General features: G+C 46.7%; 1 protein-coding gene across 1 annotated transcript; it reads right to left on the reverse strand.

Annotated features, from left to right (window-relative positions):
- Window positions 1-19617: 19617 nt before the first annotated feature.
- Window positions 19618-22224, reverse strand: LOC112109387 (myelin P2 protein-like). The gene is made up of 4 exons (XM_024203888.1): window positions 22152-22224; window positions 20433-20605; window positions 20063-20164; window positions 19618-19668 (listed from the first exon to the last, which is right to left on the reverse strand). The coding sequence occupies exons 1-4, from the start codon at window positions 22222-22224 to the stop codon at window positions 19618-19620; spliced, it is 399 nt and encodes a 132-aa protein (XP_024059656.1).
- Between the last annotated feature and the right edge of the window lie 1514 nt (window positions 22225-23738).

Raw genomic sequence — 23738 nt, forward strand, 5'->3', positions numbered from 1 at the left:
TATATCGAATTAACCCTGCACCCGTCCACACCAGGAAGCCATTTAGTTCGACATAAAGCTCTCTTTAAATCGATTTCTGTAATCCTCCCCAACGAAAGGAGTAGCGCTAAATTCGACATGGCCATATCGAATTAGGCTAGGTGTGGATGGAAATCGACGGTAATAGCTCCGGGAGCTATCCCACAGTGCACCACTCTGTTGATGCTCTGGACAGCAGTCAGAGCTCGGATGCTCTGACCAGCCACACCCCCGGGAAAATTTGAATTCATTTTCATTTTCCTGTCTGGGCAGTTTGAATCTCAGTTCCTCTTTGGACATCGAGGGGAGCTCAGCAGCAGTGGCAACTATGCAGAGCTCTCCAGCAGAGATGGCCGTGCAATCTAATAGAAAGAGGGCCCCAGCATGGACTGATCGGGAAGTCTTGGATCTCATCGCAGTGTGGGGCGATGAGTCCGTGCTTTCAGAGCTGCGCTCCAAAAGAAGGAATGCTAAGATCTACGAGAAGATCTCCAAAGCCATGGCAGAGAGAGGCTACAGCCGGGATGCAACGCAGTGCCGCGTGAAAATCAAGGAGCTGAGACAAGGCTACCAAAAAACCAAAGAGGCTAACGGACGCTCCGGATCCCAGCCCCACACATCCCGTTTCTACGAGGCACTGTATTCCATCCTGGGAGCGGCCGCCACCACTACCCCACCCCTGACCGTGGACTCCGAGGATGGGATCATGTCCGCGGCCGGTTCCTCGTCGGACATGACAGCGGACGGGGAAGATGAAGAAGGAGATGATAGGACGAGGCAGTCGACAGCGCTGGCACCGCTGATTTCCCCGACAGCCAGGAGCTCTTCATCACCCTTACCGAGATCCCGTACCAACCGTCCCCATCCCTTACCCCGGACACAGAATCAGGGGAAGGATCAAGCAGTAAGTGCTGTAAACATGTAAACATTTATTTAAAACAGAACGGTAATATTTATACTATTAACAATGTACATTTATAAAAGTTCTGTAAACTAGTAAAAAAATAATCAGGTACAAAACAGGAATATTTACAAAGGTAACAAATGGGTTTTCATGATTTCTCTGTCTTAGGCTCTTCTCAATTTAGTCCCAAGTGTTTTAAAAAATTTTCACAATGTCCGTTACTACATGATTCCCAGGCCCAAGACGCTCCACTTCAAAGTCCCAGTGCACCTACGCGAAAATCCGGTCAATGTGGCCGGGGATCGACGAGAAATCCTCGTAGGAGAACTCCTCGTAGGTCTCGTGGAGGTAGAGCTCAAGCCTGTTGATCAGGTTCCGGGGTAGGGCGATCTTAGTGGGCCCTCCGTGGTAGCAGACATGTCCCCTCCACGCCACAATCAAGTACTCCGGGATCATCGCACGACATAGCATGGCGGCATACGGCCCCGGTTTCTGCATGCTTTCCCGCAGCATGCGTTCTCTCTGGGTGTCCGGGATCCTCAGGAGGGTGATGTCGCTCATGACGCCCTGCTTTGAATTAGGGAGGGGAATGTTAGTATTGGGACTGCTTGACAGCCACGCGGTGGAGGGAGAGGGGCAGCATACAGGGATCTTTCCCTGGGACAGCCGCGAGGGGGTGGGACAGGGGCAGAGTTCATGCTGTCCTGATTGCTGGCAGCAGAGACTGGCATTGCTTTCAATGTGAAAGGAGGCCAGTGCTACTGCTGGAGTTTTAAGCAGCCACAAGTCTGCGGCTTACCATTATTGCCCGCTCCAGAAGTTCAGGTCTCCAGCCACAGTTCTCTGAACACTCTAAGACCTCCGCAAGTCCACAGGCACTGAAGGCGACGGCCGAAAATTCGACCTTGTCCTGAGTGCGCATGTGAGAGGTTCAGTGCATGGTCTTGTTCACAGAGAAAGACTAGGTTCTTTGTGTGCAATTTCATTTATCTGTCTCAGGAATTCACTCCCTTTTTACAATTCACACAGACACATCTGCGACTGTCTCCCAACCCAGCCTGTCAGCACACTCCCAGAGGCTAGCGCAGATTAGGCGGAGGAAGAAGAAGACGCGTGAAGACATGTTCTCAGAACTAATGGACTGCTCCCGAGCCCAGGCAGCCCAGCAGACACAGTGGAGGGAGAACTTGTCACAAATGCACCGAGCAGTCATGGAACGGGAGGAGAGGTGGCGTCAGGAGGACCAACAGGCTACTGAAAAGCTGCTTGGACTAATGAGGGAGCAAACCGACACGCTCCGGCGCCTTCTGGATGTTCTGCAAGACCGGAGGCAGGAGGACAGAGCCCCGCTGCAGTCTATCTGTAACCGCCCTCACCCGCCACCAAGTCCCACACCCCCCTCACCCAAAGTCCAAAGAAGGAGGGGCGGCAAGGGCCGTTAAAACTTTCAGTCAACCCCTGCAGACTGCTCTAGCACTAGAAGGCTGACATTCCCCAAAATTTCATAAGCCCTTTCCTACCCACCTCACACAAGCCCCCGTCCAAGTTTCACACCCCACGTTTCATGTCTGGTTCGCAATAAAATGTTTGTTTCTCTCCATTACTGTTTCAGTCAGGTTCTTTTGAGGGAGAGTCTGTCTGGAGGGGGGGAAGGGGCTTGGTAATTGGACAGGACAGTGACCTTTAGCAGGGTACAGAGGCGGTGTCAGGTCCAGCATCAGGACACATACACAGTGCAGTCACTGGTTACCCTGGTCAGTCTGGGAGGTGGTTTTCATGTTCTGGGGGGGGCGGAGGGTTGCTCTGTGACTTTGTGGCGGGGGAGGGCAGTTACAGATCTTATGCAGCGGTCCTTATCCTGGCTCACAGATCCACGCAGCAGGGGATATGTAACCCTACCCCCCCTGCCAGAAAGTCACATAGCTGACACATACACACAGTCCCCCCCAGGAGTGCTGGCAGGCTCCATTGAAATAACCAGTCCACCAGTGCGGAGCCTGTCATTCCGGTAGTTTAGAAGCATCATTTGCATCAGAACACTGAACCCGCCCCCCGCCACAGTCTGCGTCCCCGGTTTAAAATATTCCCGCGAAAACAGCAATACAGACAACGGTGTCCATTAACAAAATCGAAATGATTTTATTTTTTGGGAAGGGGAAGGGGGTGAAGGGGGTATGTAACTGGAGAGGATAGTCAAAATGAACTGGGTAAAGAAACGGGGTCAGGTTCAGCTTTTCTGTCCACAAACTGAAAAGTCACTGGTTGCCCTGCTCACTCAGGAACCTAGCTTTCAAAGCCTCCCGGATGCACAGGGCGTCCCGCTGGGATCTTCTAATGGCCCGGCTGTCTGGCTGGACGTAATCAGCAGCCAGGCTATTTGCCTCTAGCTCCCACCCCGCCATAAAGGTCTCCCCCTTGCTCTCACACAGATTGTGGAGCACACAGCAAGCTGCAATAACGATGGGGATATTGGTTTCACTGAGATCACAGCGAGTGAGTAAGCTTCTCCATCTCCCTTTGAGACGGCCAAAAGCACACTCCACCACCATTCTGCACTTGCTCAGCCGGTAGTTGAACAGTTCTTTTTCTGTGTCCAGGGCGCCAGTATAGGGCTTCATGAGCCAGGGCATTAGCGGGTAGGCTGGGTCCCCGAGGATGACTGTAGGCATCTCCACATCCCCAAGAGTTATTTTGTGGTCTGGGAAGTAAATACCTTCCTGCAGCCGTCTAAACAGACCAGAGTTCCTGAACACGCGAGCGTCATGAACCTTGCCCGGCCATCCGACGTAGATGTTTGTAAACCGTCCCCGATGGTCCACCAGTGCTTGCAGCACCATTGAAAAGTAGCCCTTTCTATTGATGTACTGGCTGGCCTGGTGGTCCGGTCCCAGGATAGGGATGTGAGTCCCATCGATAGCCCCACCGCAGTTTGGGAATCCCATCGCGGCAAAGCCATCTATGATGACCTGCGCGTTTCCCAGGGTCACTACCTTTGGGAGCAGTACCTTCACGATTGCCTTGGCTACTTGCATGACAACAACCCCCACGGTAGATTTGCCCACACCAAAGTGGTTCGCGACTGACCGGTAGCTGTCCGGCGTTGCAAGCTTCCAGAGGGCTATGGCCACTCGCTTCTCAACTGTGAGGGCTGCTCTCATCCTGGTATTCTGGCGCTTCAGGGCAGGGGACAGCAATTCACAAAGTTCGAGGAAAGTCCCCTTCCGCATGCGAAAGTTTCGCAGCCACTGGGATTCATCCCAGACCTGAAGCACTATACGGTCCCACCAGTCCGTGCTTGTTTCCCGGGCCCAGAATCGCCGTTCCACGATATCCACATGACCCATTGCCACCGTGATGTCCTGGGCGCTGGGGCTCGTGGTTTCTGACAGCTCTGTGCTACTCTCCGACTTCAGGCCATCACGGCGGTGTCGTAGCCTCCTCGCCTGATTACTCTTCATCTGCCTCAGGGAAAGGTGTATGATAAGCTGCGAGGTGTTGAGAACGGCCACAAGTGCAGCGATGGTCGCAGCGTGATCCATGATCGCAGTGCTGTGGCGTCCGCGCTGTCACTGACCAGAAAAGTGCGCGAACTGATTTCCCGCCGGCGCTTTCATGGAGGGAGGGAGGGCGTTAGTGACGGACGGATGACGACAAATTTTTTTTACCCAGAAGGCATTGGCGGCTCGACCCAGAATTCCGATGGGCAGCGGGGACTGCGGGAACTGTGGGATAGCTGCCCACAGTGCACCGCTTCCAATATCGACGCTCGCCCGTTAGTGTGGACTCACAAAGTCGAATTACTGTCCTTAGTGTGTCCTTAGTGTGGACACACACGTTCGACTTTGCAATATCGATTCCACATATTGGATTTAAGTAAAATCGAATTACCCTCGTAGTGTAGACATACCCCAAGTCTTATAGTGTGCTAGGGATGTGCCTCTTGAATTGTGGTCTCCGTGTAATTTGTTTGACTCACTGGTAACATCTCCTGTATTTCATATCCCATTCCAGAATGCTTGCAGTAGCAGAGGTGAATCTCTGATGTGGTTAACCAAAGAGGATTTCAATTTACGGTGTAACCCATAATTGACTTTATTTTCCACCCCAAATAACTAAAACATTCTAAAAACGTGCCTTAAACTATGCTTTAATAGGAGATGGGCAGGGTTTTCTGGGTTGTTGAGCATAACAAAAAGAGCAGAGTTGTTGCTAGGACAGGGGTGGGCAAACTACGCCCTGCGGGCCACATCCGGCCCGCGCGACCGTCCTGCCTGGCCCCCGAGCTCCTGGCCTGGGAGTCTAGCCCCGGCCCCTCCCCCGCTGTTTCCCCTCCCCCTCCTCTGCAGCCTCAGCTTGCTCGCTCCGGCGCAATGCTCTGGGCGGTGGGGCTGTGAGCTCCTGGGGCAGCGCAGCTGCAGAGCCCGGCCTGACCCGGTGCTCTGTGCTGCACAGTAGCGGCGGCGGCGTGGCTGTAGCACTGCCAGCCACCAGTGCTCCAGGCAGCGCAGTAAGGGGGCAGAGAGCAGGGAGAGGGTTGGATAGAAGGCAGGGGAGTTCGGAGTGGTGGTCGGGGGGGGGGAATGGGGTTGAATGGGGGCAGGGGTCCCGGGGGCAGTCAGGAAGGGGGGGGGTGGATGGGCAGCAGGGATCTGGGGGCAGTCAGGGGACAGGGAGCGGGGGGGTGTGGATGGGGCAGGAGTCCTGGGGAGGGGGGCGGCAGATCCACGACCCCCTCCCGTAACCGGCCCTCCATACAATTTATGAAACCCGATGCGGCCCTCGGGCCAAAAAGTTTGCCCGCCCCTGTGCTATGAGGTAGTTAGAACCATCATTTCTCTAATGTGGACTCTGTGTGTGTTCCTCTCTTTACTATCTTCTCTGTGTAACATAATTATATAAATACAAAATTGTTTGTTAGCTACTTAAGTTATGAATAGTTCTAATTTAGAGTCAATTCCATCTCTAATTAGGAAAGAAAGCCTGGGTTTAGTTTTGCAAATTCTCATCATCCAAGTTTTGGTTTTCAGTGCCAAGCTGAGGCTGAAGTTTCCACTTTGTGCCACCAAATTTCAGGGAGATTGTCACTGAATAAAAGGATCAGAGTTTTACCTTTTCTCTCACTGAGCTCTTTTTCCTGTCTCTGGCTTCGGTAGAGATAAAAAAGGGCAATTCAGCAAGAAGTTCAGCTGAAACCAGTGACTTTTAGTGGTGAGGGTTTGTTACAAAACTCACTGTGGCTCACAGTGAACCCTTCTAACAGCCAGTTTCAGAGTAGAGCTGAGGAAGCACTCCAGTCTAGTTGAGGTTTTTTTCTTGGGTGGGTGTGGGTGGGGTGTGTTTAGGTACCTGAAACTCATAGACTCATAGACTTTAAGGTCAGAAGGGACCATTATGGTCATCTAGTCTGACCTCCTGCATGATGCAGGCCACAAAAGCTGACCCACCCAATTTCCCTTATCTCAGCTGTTGAACTCAATTCGCACCACCCAGCGAACTTAAGCTACTGGATAGTTTTGCCAAAACTGATGAACTTAGGGTTATAAATAAAGCTACTCAATTGTCTGCTCAAAAGTGGCCAGCTTTAATCACTAGTTTTTCACCATATTAGTTCTATGATTAAATGTTACTCTTATAATTACACTCACCCAAAGGCTCCATTAATAATTAGGACCCCATTGTGTAAGCGTTGTACAAACAAATGGAAGGACACAGTCCCTGTCCTGAAGAGCTTATAATCCTTTTAAAACCAGACACAACAACTGGGTGTAACACATACCAGGTCCAAATGGGAGAAAGGACAAAGAGTATGCTAAGAGCACATGATTATATAGTTCTGTGCACAACCTGATGGTCTTATATTTAAAAAAACCTATTAGCAATACTTATTAGTCTTGGTCAGTTGCAAATGTTTAAGGAAAATAAACTTCTGCTATAAATAATCAGGTTGTCATAAAAACAGGAATTCAATCATATTGACACACGTGGGTCATTGGGAGGACTGGAACCTTTAGATCCATTCCCAGGCCTCTGCCACTTGAGCTAATGGAGTAACTGGTAATAGTAATAGATTGTCATCCTTTATGTGGACCAGCATTAGAGGGGGACGGGAGACACTCTTTGCCAGTGGGTTTCACAGCTATTTGCTGACGTCAAACTCAGCAGACTGCTGACAGCAGACTCAGGAATCTGAGTTCCATTCTCAGCTCTGGAGAGGAGTGTGGTGTTGTGTGTACACTTTTCTGACACCTCTGAGCTCAACCCCTTCTGCCCCATCCCTAGAAGGCTGTCACCATTCCAGTTCTCTCTCTTTCCCACCTCTGACTCCTTGTCCCAATCCCATTCTCCTTGCCCAGGCAGTCCCAATCTTCACTCCTCAGTCTTTTCATCCTTGCCTACCAGTCTCTTTGCCCAGCTAGTCCCAGTTTCCACTGCATCCTAGTTCCTTGTCAAATCTGTCCCCCTCCTCTACCTGTTCCTACCCCACTGATTCCTGGCTTTGCCCAGCCATTGCCAGTCTCCCTCCTGGATCCTCATCTGATCTGTTTTCCCCACTCCCATTAGCCCATTGTCCTCTCTCTGTTTCCCTCATTACTCCCAATCACATTGCCTTGCCAATCCTCGTGTCCACCCAGGGTCCCAGTCTCCCCTCTTCCCTCCCCCCTAGCCCCAACCCCCAATACTTAGCCCTAGTTTCCTTCTCCCTCTTTGCTAGCATCCAGTTCCAGTCTCCCCAAACCCCAGGGTCCTTGTCCCAATACACTCTCCCCCACCTCCTCAGTCTGACTGTTGTCCCCTTGAATCATGCAGCTTCCTCCTCGATGCTACAGAGTGTTAGCAGTGGGAGCACTGAGAGCATGAGGGAGACAGTCCCCCAGCTTTCAGTTCTGGTGCCTGGACTCAGACCTGCGATTGCTGGGCAAGTCCTGCTCAGCCTCCTGCAGCCTGGGTTGGAGCATGCTCATTGTGGACGGAATTATTGAGGAATTTAGCTCTGAAGGTCTAGCAAAACTCTACAGAGCACGTGTGAACTGTGATTGTCAAAGATTTATAACCTGGCCAAAGTTGGGTGGATTTTCACAAAGATGGCAAAAAGTGACACATTTTTAGCACAATGGCCAACCAGTCCCTCCCCTCACCACATGCACATTTCTGCTCCAGCGCACAGGGCAGTAAAACTTGTCAAAGAAAAGGTTGCTAGAATTTTTTAACTTGGGTAAAGCAACATATTTTTTTCTGTAACCTCGTCCGAAAGGTCTGAATGTTTTTGGCTGAAATTTTCCAAAAAACAATTCAGCCTGAGCAGACATCTGCCATGGAAAATTTCAGCCCAAATAGTTATAAGCAACTAAAAATGGGACTTACTTTATAATGGGAAGAGTCAGGTAATGTTAATAATAGGTGGTGCTACCAGCCCATCTATAATATGTAAAGGAGAGAATGGTTTTCTCAAATGAAGGACTGTGACAGTCTTGAAGAACTGTGATAGTCTTAAAGGGACATGTGAATGCTCAGAAATTGTATCTACTTGAGGAAATATGGTAGTCACATTTTTCTGGACACCATGACTCCGTCTGTATTAGGGACACAGGATATGAAAGGCTAACATAGCACGTAGCCCTCTCCTGGGTGGTTCTTACCTACCTCTGACAGATATCTTAGGGAGTCTGTCTCTTTTTACACATCTATAGCTTGCCATTCTAATAGAGTAGGGCCTTCAAATCTGACCCAAACCTGATGTGACCTGACTACATTTTTTTTTTTTACGGGGGACAACTAATGTAAAAACAGGGACAGGAGTGCGATTAAAGGGTCAAAAGAAGGGAACCTGACGGGGACACCGAGCAGAGAACCCCGGACAGCGCCCACTGCTCCTCAAAGGTGTCAAGGGAGCCAGTGGACGCCGCCCAGAGGAACTCTGCCCGGATACGTGAACGGACAGAGGATCGGAAACAGGTCACACAGTGACCTGACTACATGTGTTGGGATTGGGAAGGATCAGAAAATACCCTGACCCTATTGGGCTCGGGTCATCTCTGATCATCTCCTCCTGCCTGTGGGTTTGGTGTGGTGGCGGCTGCCTGTCCAGGTCCTGCCAGTTGCTGCCTTGCTGTGCTGTGTGTGTTGAGGAGTGAGTGTGCTGACGAGTCTCCCTCCACAGCACACACGGTGCAGAGAGGCAGTGGCAGGATTGGGGCATGCAGCTGCTGCCTTGCCCACCTCATGGGCAGGAAGTTGCTAGAGACGGATTGTGGGCACAGGGTATGGGGAAGAGGAAGCCCACAGCAGGCCAACCCCCAAGGATGAGGTGGCAGCTCTGATATGGGTCTAGGGGAAAGTGTTGGGTCCAAGTTGGGTTGAATTTGAATAGGACTCAACGCCCTTGGATCAAATTCAGGTCGGCTCTGTCCAGGTTGGGTTCAGATCTAGGATCCTTTAAAATTAGGCTCGAGCAGACCTCAATAATACAGTCTCACTGAAATGAACTGAGTTGCATACATTTTTATATGTGGAATAGTTCTTTAAATTCTTTGAATGATTCCAAAAGAGTAAAGCCAATGTGTTTGTGCTGGAGGGGACTGTGGCTCCTCTCCTGCTTTAGGCCCCAGTACTGCCAGTAAAATTACCCACATGCATAGGAGTTTGAAGAATCAGAGCTTTAGTGTCTGTGCCACAGGAACACACCACGTTTTCCCAGCACTTCACTATTTGTTTGCCATCCCTGAATCAAGACCCTCGGCCCACAGGCCAACAAGCGTAACCCAGTTTTCCTGTTCTCTACACCTCCCCAGTAACAAGGAGTTTTCCAGAAACAATGCAGTCATGATTCCACCCTTGAACAGTAGGTATTTTGCAGAAGCACTACATAAACAGAGCTGGCAGTTCTAGCACTTGTAATCCACCCCCACTGGATCTCACCTCAGGCAGAAGGTTCTTAAGGAGTCACCCCTACAAATTAGCTTCTCCTGAAGCAATTTGTTCCTTGGGGAGCCCAAATGATGGATAATCACTTCAGAGGAACCTTGCCGTTGATACCACAGACAAGAAGACACAACATTCAAGATGAAACCTGGGGCTAGGACTGAACTCCTTCCCTTCTGTTCAAAGCGCGCAGGCTGCTAACATGTGAACTAAAGTCACCACTAGGGGGCAGCACTACAGATAGAGCCTATGACAGCTTTATTATTATTTGTTATTAAAGTGACCACATTCACAAAATTCGGGGGAAAACCCCAACACAGAAAAGGTAAAACTGTCATTTCTCCCCATGAGGTTGCCACCAGTCCAGGTTTCCCAGGATCTTCCCTTTTTTGTGGTAGTTGCCTGGAAAATATGTAAAGGTGCTCAGTCACACTGCCAGTTGTCCAGTTTTATGGGCTCTGAACAATCCTAGATGTACCATTTTTTTTGTGTATCAGAGGTAGCAACCCTACTCCCCACCCCTTTGAGAAGCCAGTTTCTCACACTCATCCTCTTCCCTCACCTTAGGGGTTGGTGCTGCCACCAGCTGGGTTCTACTCTCGCAGCCTGGGTGGTGATTCTGCTGCTAATGCTGGCCTGGTGGTGGTGCCACTGGCTGGGGTTTGGTGATGGTCAAGTTGTGGGAGTGATCTGGTGCCACTGCCATGGTCCTCTTGCTGCTGCTGCTGCTCTCCCAATAGAAGGGGGATGGGGAGTATGGCTTCTCACAGCTTGTAGCAGTGCCCTCTGCTAGGTAAAGGAGTGAGGAGAGATGTTGTGCATAAAATGGGACCGTTGTCCCATTTTAAGATGTCAAATTTCCAGAACAGAGTCAAGACCATTGAAAAATGGAACTGTCTTGAGGGGGGAAAAGCAAGACACTTGGTCAGTTCATTTATTATTTGAATTACAGGGGTCCAAACCAACATCAGGTCCTACAGAAGAATTGCAGCACCACCGTTATCAGAATAAACTCAGCCCATTCTATATAATCCACCTATGTGAAGGTGAGTAGGTTCTGTGCGATAGTTTAACTATAGGCTTTCAATGTACTACCTAGCATGGAACTGCAATTGATGAGACTTCTGTGCTTTAGTGAACTTCAGGATGTTCATTAATTAGAGTCCCCCTGGTAGCTCACTGGAACAGAGCAGCTGGTTAGCGCAATAGCTGAGCAGCTGCATCCATAACATCAGCAAATTTATGAATCAGTTGGGGGCACCTGATTTGTAAAGTTTGATGCTTATTCAGTGGTGTGAACTTCACCCCGGACTCAGTGAAACAATCATGTCTACAGTGTGAATGTTCTGCTGTATCTTTTCTGCTGCAGTGCATTGGGGTCAGTGTTCTCTAGTGCCACCTACTGCTGGAGCTGGAGAATCAGCACTTAATAGGTCAGAGGAATGTACCAAATGTGAGCAAGCTGCAGGGATGGGAAAAGGTTGAGACTCTTATTTTAAATGTCAAATGTTTTTTGTTTGTGAGCTGAGACTGAATACACATAATGCACATGTTTAGCCCACTGGATAACTGTAAATATAAAACTCTGTGCTACTAATATTTGGTTTCTATGTCTCAAAGGTGGTTTAACCTGCTCAGGGAGGGTAACTCACTTTGTGCAGACCCCTGGGTAGGTAAGATGTGTGATTCTGGAGAGTTGGGCAGAAAAACAGCAGTAGCATTTTCAAGTAAGGTGTGTTTAGAACTGATTTGCTGGAACATACGAATTCTAGATCGCGGGGAGTGAATTTAGCTACGCAGTCACTGTGAGGAAGGTATGTATTGTCCGCATTTTAGAGAAGGACCAGAGCGACAGAGGGCCACATTGTGAACGCCTTCTTGTGGGAGCAGGTACCACTCATGCAAATACTTCCATTGATGTCAGTGAGACACCTCGTGTAAGTAATCACTCAGCAATGTGAGTAAGGGACTCACAATGTGGTCCCGAGAAATTAACGGGGCTAATATGGCCCTAATTTGGGGTGATTACCCAACTTCAGACACCTGAGCCCTGATTTTCTGAGATGCTGAGCAGTCACAGTCAGATGGGCTTCAGACTGAATTGTGAGTGCCTAGCATCTTTGAAAAACAGGCTCCTCATGTCTAAAGTTGGGCACTCAAAAACCCAGAAATAGACCACTTCTGAAAATGTGGGATAAAGAGATTAACACAGGGTCCCCGGGGTACTGCTGTGATAGAACCTGGGTCTCATGACTCCAAGGGCTTTGGAAAACAGGATCAGGCCCAAAGCAAAATGTGTGCGTTTCAGCTTTTCTAGTTATTTTGCTTTAAAGAAGCTAAATGTTTTGTGCAGCATGGCTGGGGGAAAAGTCATGCAGCTGCAGTCTCAGCAATGCTATCATTCGCTGTTGGTTGCGCCTTTTAAGACTATGCATTTGGAAATACCGCATGTTGTGTGTTTGATATCTTGGTTTTATTTCTCAACAGATGATGTGGCAGTAAAGATCCCTGCTTATGCCTGGGTGAACTCTGATCCTGAGCAGAAGCCTGACCTCTGATACCTGTTCCACCATGTACCTGTTTCATTCTCTGTGGAGTGCTGGTATGGTGTTCCAAGGGACCCTTCAGCTATTTTACCACATGGCAGTTGCAGTGGATAAAGCATATATGATACCAATGAAACTGCAATCAGTTTGCATATCATTTTTTTCTCCTAATTGTGAAAATGGAGACTTTTTATTTTAATACATGGTCCATTTTCACTAATTGTTATTAAAAGATCACTATGTCCCAACTAATTACCCCATCAGTGATAGCTGTATCTGCAAATGCTGGTTTTCCAGTTGCTTCTCCTGGACTCAAGCATGCTATATTTCCATGTACATGTTAATTCTGGAAGCTTATATATCATCAGATAGAAGACTCAATAAATGTAATATGTAATTAAAGTTATTGTGGCAAATTCTATCAATTACACCAGTGCAGCCCAACGACTTTAAGTTTGCATGGGTGTAACTGACAAGAGATTTGAATCTATTAACTGTAGCGTGGACATTAATGAGATATTATATTGATGGTATGTTTCCTAATTATTTTTGATCCTAAATTACGATCATAGTACACAGTCAAAGGAGCCAATTCCCATTCCTAAGAATTCCTTCCCAACTTCCAGTTCTCTGGCCCAATTCTCTTTCCCTGGCATTGTGGTAATCTGGTTTCTAGCACCAGTGCAGCTCTTCTTCAGACTCACTTCCATAGTATGATCTAATCCAGGGGTTCTCAAACAGGGGGTCGGGACCCCTCGGGGGGTCACAAGGTTATTACATGAGGGGTCGGAAGCTGTCAACCTCCACCCCAAACCCCGCTTTGCCTCCAGCATTTATAATGGTGTTAAATATATAAAAAGGTGTTCTTAATTTACCGTGTTTCCCTGAAAATAAGACAGTGTCTTATATTAATTTTTGCTCCCAAAGATGCGCTAGGTCTTATTTTCAGGGGAGGTCTTACTTTCCTGGAGCTTCGGGGCCTTATATTCCGGGGTGGCCTTATTATCGGGGAGGTCTTATTTTCGGGGGATGTCTTATATTACAGCGAGAGGCAAAACTGGAAGTAGGTCTTATTTTCGGGGGATGTCTTATTTTCGGGGAAACAGGGTATAAGGGGGGTTGCACTTAGAGGCTTGCTATGTGAAAGGGGTCACCAGTAAAAAAGTTTGAGAGCCACTGACTAAGCTATGACTCCTGTTTCCTCTTCCCAGTTTAGTTCACCTCTTTCATTGACTCCCCAGTATATCCACAAAAAGAGCAGGAGTACTTGTGGCACCTTAGAGACTAACAAATTTATTAGAGCATAAGCTTTCGTGGGCTACAACCCACTTCTTCGGATGCATATAGTGGGTTGTAGCCCACGAAAGCTTATGCTCTAATAAATTTGTTAGTCTCTAAGGTGCCACAAGTACTCCTGCTCTTTTTGCGGATACAGACTAACACGGCTGCTACTCTGAAACCAGTATATCCAGACTCATGCCCCAGCAAGTCCGAACTTCTTCCCAGCTGAAGTAATCTTTTCTCCCTTAACTATCTTGCTGAATTATCCCCCACTGTTATGTATGTGACAGCGTGGCACAGGGCCTTCCAGATTAGAGGTGATTCATCCCTGACCCCACAGCTGCTTTTGGATTTCAGCAGAACAGTCCCTTCTGCTGAACTGGAGATTTATTACTGCTGCTTTTAAAAATGCTCCCATCCCCCTTTCCAGCTGATCAGGAAAACTTTAGTCCCCAGGTTGTTTTTCTAGTTTTCTAGTGTGGTTTCTTCAAACTCTTATGCCAGTTTGAAGGACAGGTTGTCCAGACTTAGAACACCTTTGAAACACTATTCTCCTCAGTGAGTCAATCCTTGCTGACATTCACAGTGGGTCTCTCCAGGCAATCCAGTTTTCCTGTACTGCCTTGTTGGAAAGGAATGCTTCACAGACAGAGGCATTCTCTAGCCCAATTTATACAGAGCTCATTGAAGTCAATGTGAGTATTTTTGTCTTCAGTGGGTTTTGGGTCAGACCCATAATGAGAAGCCAAAGTATAATTGACTATAAACCCTTCCCTTCTTGAGGTGTGAAATCTTTAATGGGGATCAGACAAGGCCCTATCCCTCACTTGACAGCCCTAATGAGAGTGTAGTTCAGCAAGCAGGCTTTAAAACTTGGTGAGAATTTCCCACGGGTATTAATTTATCTGCATTTAAGAAACGAACATGGTTTATTGTAACAAACTACTCACAACAAAAGGTATGTAAGAGGGGAAAATGTATGTCCACTTTTGCAAAGTCTAGAAGCGTCTCTGGAGCATCTGTATGTCAGTAATATTACAAGTACAGAAACGAGGCTTTTGAAATAATTGTTTGATTAAAAACATAACAGTCAGAAAAGAAAGCCAGAAAATGAAGATTTGAACCAGACACTACCAGAAGCTTTGCATAGGCCCATTAGTGCTGCTCTCTCTCTCTCTCTCTCTCAGACACACACCAAGTTTGGGTGAGTCAGGAACAAAGGAATTGATTTCATTAGAAAACATTTTAAACTTTGTAAATCGGATGGGATGGTAGAAACTGGATCCACTGTTACATCTGGCATATGCCTTCTGGTGGCACAAACAATGAACTAGAGGTTGGGTAAGTGATGTAGCCAATTTATTACAGCAGCATTATCTAGAGACGTCAAGCACATTCATCTACCATCAAGCTGATAAAGAGGGCAGTCCATCATCAGAGGTATGCTATTTGTTCTTGAGCTCCACGGGGGCAGGATGGGGAGCTCAAGTAGATTAACAGTAAAGATAGAAGTTAAACTGCCCATGACTCCAACATATCCTGTTGTAACGAAGAAGGATCTTTTGGCTCATATGGTTGTCTGGGGGGCATGCAAGAGCATATCCAGAGACACTAGAGGCTGCAGATGTGAGTTGTCTATCTGTCAAGAAATGCTACATCAATGCAAAATATAGTCCTGAGCCTCCTGTTGCTGCCATTCCTTAGAAAGTTTGTGTCCGAGGTACTGTCTGGGAAGCTCAATGGTTTCAAAAAAGTGGTCACATTATCTGGCATTTTGGATGTGGCTTTGAGATGAAATTGTGACGTAAGCTGTCTTGGTGGTTGACTGTGCGCAACAATGCAGCCCTAGATCTGCCCTCACACCTAATTGTTGGGGCAGCAATGGGAGCTGGGAGTGGAAGGGTGGAGATGTGAGTTGTCTGGGTTGCACCAGATGATACGAAGGCCATAGTTGATACTTGAGTCCAGCTTGCCACAATAATGACTGGAGATGCTGCACAGTATTCCATGGATACAATCATTATGGGACTGGTAGATGTCCGTCAGGTTGCAGCACTGCCGCCGTAGGAGTTTCTGGCAAGGCTGCAGAGAAATGGGATTCCTGACTGAATTTTAGCATGTTTGCTTTCTATGTTGTTGAAAGGACAGACAGCTGTCAAGCTTTATTTCCAAATAAATAAGTCATGGTTAAAAAAACAATTGGCTGATTGCTTGGGAGGATCTGTAGCTGCCAATGTCATTGTTACTTAGATTAGGTATTTTTTTATCTTGCTCATTTTGGTCCCCAGTTCTAAATATGGCCCTCTAGCATAAGATTTATATTTTTGATGGGTGATAGAGTTTGGGACTACCAAATTGTAGGGTGTTTACTGTCATTAGCTCTGCTTTCAGTATTGTGGCTAAGGAAATAAAAGTGCTGGTGACTGGAATCTGATTCCTAGCACTGTTTTATCCCTACACTATCTGTCACTAGTTGGCCTTGAGTATTACGTATTCAAGCCATTTTTAAAGAGAAGTTGTCAGGGTTTACATGTCTCACGCCTTCTTTTTTCTCCATGGTAGCAGCAGCTGTTCTTGTCAATGCCCAGCAAACTCCCACAACGCCTGAGCTATTCCTGGGAACTTGGAAACTCGTCTCCAGTGAAAACTTTGAGGAATACATGAAAGAACTGGGTGAGACATTATTATTTTGACAGGGGACTGGAAATGTGTCTGCCTTCAGAGAGAAGGTGCTGAGTCTGTCCTTTGTTCCTCTGCTTCTCTGAAGTGGCAAAGCTGTACTTGGTGTACATCCAGAGAAGGGCTGGAAGGAAAGGTGACTAACTCACCTTCACATTTTGCTGATCCTGGGGCCATCAGGCACTGCCCTGGTCCCAGCAGGTTTGAGCAGCCTATAGGCTGCTGTATCTTGCATTGGCTGCAAATAACTCCCAGAGGTTATGGCACCTGATGATGAGCCAGCTGCAGGGACTCTTTAGCTATAATCACCATGGTGGATTTCAAGGACAAAGTAAAAGGGGGAGTTATGTTAGGTTTTATCAGTGGTGTAAGTAGGGCGGTCCGGTCCAGTCTGCCATACAGGTAAGCTATTTATAGCCGGTATGGCATACTGGAAAGACACAGGAGGAGCAGAATGCCAGGCCGCCGGGCAGCCCCATGCCAGCAGCGTGGCTGTACTGCCCCCAGCCCTTCCACACAGCTGTGTGCCTGCGTCTCCTATCCGGGGTTTGTACTGCAGCCCTGCCGGAGGACAGGGCTGAGGGCGGGGCTGGGATGGTACAGAGCTGCTGGCATGGGGCTGCCAGTGCTCCTTTCGCCGCGACGGTTCCCGGGAGAGCGCTGTGGTTCAAGGCTCTCCCAGGAACCGCAGCGGTGAAAGGAGCAGAACCCCACGCCGGCAGCTCCTCCCGCACGGCTGTACCAGCCCAGCCTCCCCAACCCAGCCCTGTCCTCTGGCGGGGCTGCTCTACAGACCCTGGACAGGACTCAGGAGATGCAGCTGCATGGAAGGTCTGGGGGCAAGGCTGAGGGCTATACAGCCGCACCAGAGGAGCTACCAGCATGGGGCTCGGTTGCCAGCATGTTTGAAAAAAATATTCTCTGCTGTCAGAAGGAGCTAGTTTGAAGCTCTTCTGCTGGCAATTCCCAAAGCAGATGTGACTGTGAACTGGCTATTGTTCCAGAGAGCAAGCCCTCTTCTCTTAGCAGCCCACACAGCAGCTGTGCCGTGTCCACCCACTGGGAGCACTCCCCCCTGCAAGTAACATGGGAGGGATCGTGGGGAGGGAAGAGGAGAGCGCAGAGCCCCAGGCTGGGGTCACATGAGGAGTCATGTGCCCCCCCCCCTCCCCCCCGCTTTAGCTGGTGCAGCATACCGGTAAGAAATGAATTCTACTTGCATCACTGGCTTTTATCAATCTCTACTAAAGTGACCATCCTGTATTAAGAGGAAAGGGAAATCTAGGTTTCTGAGAGTGATAGAAACAGGAAACAAATAGAGTGCTCTTCAATGACAGAACAGAACTTCCTGGAAAAAGTTAGGGGTGAAGATGGGCCAGACAGCGCCAAAGGCAATACCATAATTATCTGTTTAATACTCAAGCTACTACTGATGGCTAAGTGATACTCCCATATCATGCACTTTCTCGGTATCAGAAAGGGGTGCAGAATGAGATTTTTCTCCAACTCTTGTGCTATTGCTTCATCCCTGTTAGAGGTCTAGAATGCACCACTGGAACTCTTACATACTGGAAACTCAAAAGCGTGTCTCTTTCACCAGCAGAAGTTAGTCCAGTAAAAATTACCTCACCCACCTTGTCTCTTTAATAAAAGATAACACACAGTCCATTCCTATAGCAGGAGACCAGTGTTGTACCTAAATTGAGAGGCACTGGGGCCATCTAGGAAGTTAGGCCAACAAACCTTCAGCATCTGGCAAGGTGAGCACCAGAATAATAACTAAAGGTAGAACTCTAAAAGCCAGAGGTGAAAGCAAAAGGAACAAGCCAAAACCTGTTTTGAAATGGTAAGTTATCTTCCCAGTAGCATCGCGTGCCAGTTAAAGTAGATGAAGAAAGGCAGTTGACTTGTCTTTTGAAAAAAAGCTTTTTTGTAAGTTTCTCTCAAGAGACGAGGTTGGAAGATAATTAGTCTCAGGGGAAAGGCAAATAATTGGCAACTGGTAAAGGAGGAAGGTTATGCAATTTTGAACATTGTAAAGTAGTACACATCCCTGAGGTGCTCCAATGGTAATAAGACGAGTCTTATATATGTTTGTTAACGATCCTGAACAGGGTGTTTTAGAGATGTGACAATTTGCCAGTAATTTAAAAATTGATTAGGTGAGACTAAGGAAGATTGTTTTCCTTGCTTTTGAGGAATTGCAGAGCAGGCTAATGAGCAGCACAAATGCTGGTGAAAATCATTGGTGATGAGTGAAAGGTAACTGCTACCGTACCAATCAGTTTGAGCTACTTACACACACTGCAGAATTCTCAGTCAATAACAATTACTCAAAGACAAGTGTCATTGAAAGGATGCAGCAATTAGAAACCAGAATATATTGAGATGGGACTGAAGGCAGAAGGACTTCTTATGCCACTATATAAAATTGTTAGCACCCTCATCTTGAGCATTGTGCTCATCTCTGAGCGTTCATCTCAGGAGAAGGAGACATCAGTAACAAAGATCCAGAAAAGAGGAGATAAGTGATTTTTTAATAATAGTTTAGGACGTTCGTTTGTTTCCAAGACCTCCGCAGGAAGCTCTGTAACTATATTCCTTCTCCTACCTGGACAGACTTCCATGGGGGTATTCTAGACCTCTCATTTCCTAGCATTCTTCTTGAAGCAGTGGGGTTTTCCCACTTGGTGTTCCCTCTACCATATTCCTTTGACTATCATCCATGCATTTTTGGGTCTGTCCCTCAATTACACGATCCCCATTTCTTTTTGTTAATCCCCAGAATGGGAAGAAGCCAATCTTGTGCTGAGGGTTTGGCTTTTTGGGGCACTCCTGCCCTAATCAAGGTCAAGTAGGCCACTTCAGGTATATCTTTTCCCCACTTAGACGCCTGTGGGTGGCTTGTGCCAGCTGATGTGGGTTGGGGCTAAGGGACTGTTTAATTGCAGTGTAGACATTTGGTCTCAGGCTGCCCTGGGCTCTAGGATACTGAGATGGGAGAAGCCCAGGCTGTGGCCTATTTGCAGTATAAGCAGATCTTTCCAAGGGATCAGGCATCACTACCACACAAATACTCTAGGACATTAGTCTGGAAATATTTTATTCACTCGCCCCAGTTCAAACAAGTAGTAACTAAACTGAAGTATGATACATTGCGGGCACATGACTATTCAAAATTTTTGCAAACAGAAGGAAAACAGTAGCCTTTATCTTGTGGAACTGAGCCAGTTCCCAGCAGCAAGTTACAGTTAACTGCAGATAGTTTCTTCATACTTTCTCGTAGACTCTAGTGCAGATGGCATACTTCATGGTACATTCCTAGAAGGATAAAGAGGAGTTCAATGAAATTACAATAGCAAGACAAAATAGAAATGTCTCAACAAAGCTGTTCTGCAAGTCTAGCATGCACCTGAAGGTAGAGAGCATTCAAATAGACTGCAATCTAAGTCACCACCTTTAGCACTGAATTACGTTAGTAATCCATTGGTCTCAAAAGTTTAGAAGAAGTTATTGTACAGCAATGGTCTTTCAGCAGTACTTAGAAGTGGCTAAAACAATTTCCAACACTGTTCAAAGATACAACATGAGGGGTTTTCACTTGTTAATAAAAACACTGGTCCACATTATCCAAAATAAAGAGATTAACATGGGGATTCAGCTATCTGTGAAGAGCAGTGTTCATTGGTCAGATAGCAGGAACTGTCTCACTTACCACGACCATCTTCCCATCCACCACCTCTCTCTTTATTGTGGTCTCTTTGTCATCCCATTTCTGCACATGAATCATTGAGCCATTGTCCAACGTTACAACACTCTGGAAAGACATAAAAGCAAGGTGAGCGATTTTGCCAGCATCTTGCAAGTTAAAGGGGCTATTTACCCCATGTACCATACCATGTTCTCAGCTCTGTGTCTTAATCAAAATTCCAGATCCATGGTACAGCTGTATCTGATGGTTTTCAGACTGTAGTGCTTTCAAGTAGATTATCCTATCCCCTCCCTCCGCCCAAAGAGAACAAGAAAATCCACACATCACAAGCTGATCAGTAACACCAAGCACTCCCCCCGCCCCAACCCCTTACTTTAGTTTTCCTGTTATCTGTTGTGGTTTCCTCAAATTCTTGGCCCAGCTTGAAGGAGATCTCTGTATTTTTAACAGGGCTCTCTGTTTTGATTGTTAGCATATCCTCCTCAGCACTGATGAGGACAGTAGGCTTTGCCAGGCTGCCCAGTTTCCTCATGGCAAAGCCCACTCCTGAAGAAGACACACAAGATACCATCTAAGATTTCACTCTGATCTGAAAACAAAGGAAAGACAGCAGTTCTGTCTGGCAAAGAAGGAGAGAGCACAAAGGGTGGCCTGGAAACAGAGAGTGGGACAATTAGGAGGACATGCACAGATAAACACCCTGTCCCCCCGAAAAGGCATCATAAGTATAGATGTGTATTTCCCCCCACCCACCAGATAGTCAGCAGGCTTAAAGGATCCTTAGCTGATCATCTCTTACTTCAGAGAGAAATTTTCCTTTTGATAAAATATTTCCAGGTAACTTTATTAAAGATGTGAGGAATACACACATTTTGGGGAGTCAAGAGGTTTCCCCATCTCCCATGTCAAACCAAACACTGAAGGAGCAGGTAGAGGAGAGAATCAGAGGCGCACAGTTATGGGAGGTGGTGTTCTCTAGTGGATTTACCACTAGATGAGGACTCAGGAGACCTGGGTTCTTTCCCCAGCTTTTCCCAGCTCTTCCACTGGGCTTCTGGGTGACCTTGGGCAAGTCACTTAACCTCTCTGTGCCTCAGTTTCTCATCTATAAAATGGGGATAATGATACTGGTGTCCTTTGTAAAGCACTTTAAGATCTATCAGTGAAAGTTACTATACAAGAGCCCAGTATTCATTATCATTGTATTTTACTACATCATGGCAGCTGCCATTTTACCTTTAGTTGTATGCCTTTATGCATACACGCTTTTTTGTTTTGTGTCTACAAGTCTAGCTAAATAGCAGGATTATTATTCAAGCCAGTCTACAATCTTGCCCCTTTCCATCTCACCTATTTAGATGTGTTCTGCTTCATTTATGACTCCCCATATAAGCCACTGGATAGGTTGCCTCAGTGACACCTGTGTAACTGATTTGAATACAGGTTCACCAATGGAGCATGGAATTTACTCTAGTGTATTTATTATTATTATTTATTATAATACTTTACACTTTAAGATCTTTACACTTGGGGAGGGATAGCTCAGTGGTTTCAGTATTGGCCTGTTAAACCCAGGGTTGTAAGTTCAATCCTTGAGGGGGCCACTTAGGGATCTGGGGCAAAATCAGTACTTGGTCCTGCTAGTAAAGGCAGGGGGCTGGACTCAATGACCTTTCAAGGTCCCTTCCAGTTCTAGGAGATGGGATATCTCCAATAAATACTATATCTCTACAATGCCTTTTTACCTCCTCCCCACCCAGTGTGGCAATTTAAGACTATACGTAGCATATTGTCATTTTCAGACTGAACAGGGATATTGATGAGAACTAATTAAATAACTATGTTGTATACCTTGGCACTCTACAAGATAGCACCTGTATGTATTTGATCCCTACACAAACTACATACTCTAGGAAATGCAGTATCAAGAAATAGGAACACCCTTGAGTACAATTAACTGGCAGCCCCTGAAAATCAGTATAAGTTTGGTGTTTTTTGGTTAAGTTACAAGGGTAAACTCCAGACCCACTACAGTTTATCTGAAGAGAAAAAGCATCACAAGATTATTCATTAAGAAAACAGTATTTCTCACCTAATTCTTTCATATAATCTTCAAATTTTTCACTGGAGACAAGTTTCCAGGTTCCTAAGAACTGATCACACATTCTGTAGGGATTTACTAGACAATAATCCTTAGAGGGGAAACCCCCCCAAACTTTCAGCAAGAAACCAACCAGCAATATATCATAGCCCCCCCGCTTATTTTTAAAGATTTCCTGGACATGTGATACTTGGGAGCTGATCAATGGGAGAAAATTATGTCAGGCCCCCTAATTACCAGTATTTCATTTTTGTAACAAAGTTAAACTCAAGGTGCTTACGGTAAAAACCATAAGGGAAGAAAGAATCCACAAACTCAAGCCCTGGTTCTGCAAGTACTTATGCATGTGCTTAAATGTTCCCTTTGGCTTCAGTGTTTCTAAAGTTAAGTACATATTTGCAGGATAATGATCTTAGCTTTCACCTGACACTATAGGGGATCATTTGAAAAGAAATTAGCCGTCCAAAACAAGAGTTGCATCTATCTTAAAGGGACAGGGTCAACTATTTAAGCCCCCATAAAGTAAGTGGAATTTAAAAAACAGTGGATTATATTCCTAAAGTCTCCATGATACCTTGCATATAATATTGTATTTTAAAGAAACAAACAATCCTCGGGTTCTAGTTGAACTGCCTCCCTTCCCTCCCAGCAACAGCTGAGCCAACAGACCTAGAAGCCAAATCAGGACTGTCAGGAGCTCTGTGGCACATAATGATTAGTGGGGGTTCGGTATCGCAGATGGAATGATAAATTGGGAGGATTCTTAACTGATGTGGGTATTGAGCAGTGCTTCTATATCCTGGGAAATTTCCCCAAACTTGGGAATTTGTGAGTAAAATGTTTCAACCTGGGAAATTGGGAATTTTCATTCAAAACATTTTACTCACAAATTCCCAGATTTTGGGAAATTGCCCAGGATATAGAAGCACTGTAAAAAACTTTATCTGGGAATTTTTCACCAGATTTGGGAATTTTTTAGTGCTAGGTTGGGAAAAGTTGGCATCACAATATCGAAGCACTGGTATTGAGGGACTTTTGTGGTCATGGCAGAGCAGCCCTCTGCACTGCAGCTGGTGGGAGCAGGGGGGGAAGTTGACAAAAAGTTGAAGTACATCACCACTCCCCGTCCCCCAATTTGAGCACTGTACTTAGGGGAGGAGATAAGATGTTGGTGGAGCCAGGTTTGAGAGCAATCAGAACTTGCTCAGTTTAGGGGGAAGGTCAGAACTTGCTAGGAGCCAGGAAACATCACCACAGGCAGTAATCAAGCCTTGTGTAGGGCCTGACAGGCAAATCAGGAAGGGACTCTTTGAAGCTACACAAACTGACAGGTCTCTTTACAGCTGATCCCTCTCTAATTGGGGAAGGCTGATTTTTCATATTTACTATGTTTCTCCATTGAAAACACTCAGTTTTGAATAGCAGATTAATTTGGGATTAGTGACCTTTATTAATTGCCCTTTTGTGCTAAATGAAATAACAGTGAAAGTGATTGGAGTCCTTACATTGCCTCTCCTGATTGGTTGTCCCTGAGTATCACATGTTTAGGGCATCTTTAAAATGAAGTGCCTGAGCACC

Source organism: Terrapene carolina, unplaced genomic scaffold (genome assembly GCF_002925995.2).
Source record: "Terrapene carolina triunguis isolate 2854851 unplaced genomic scaffold, T_m_triunguis-2.0 Scaffold58, whole genome shotgun sequence".
In the NCBI taxonomy this organism is placed as follows: Eukaryota; Metazoa; Chordata; order Testudines; family Emydidae; genus Terrapene; species Terrapene triunguis.

Excerpts from the sequence above, each read along its gene's own strand:
- LOC112109387 (XM_024203888.1), bottom strand. The coding sequence starts at position 22,224 with ATGTGTGATCAGTTCTTAGGAACCTGGAAACTTGTCTCCAGTGAAAAA. Across the intron at positions 20,165-20,432 it reads CAGATAACAGGAAAACTAAA|AGTGTTGTAACGTTGGACAA; the intron begins GTAAGGGGTTGG and ends ATGTCTTTCCAG. Across the intron at positions 19,669-20,062 it reads TGGATGGGAAGATGGTCGTG|GAATGTACCATGAAGTATGC; the intron begins GTAAGTGAGACA and ends TTATCCTTCTAG.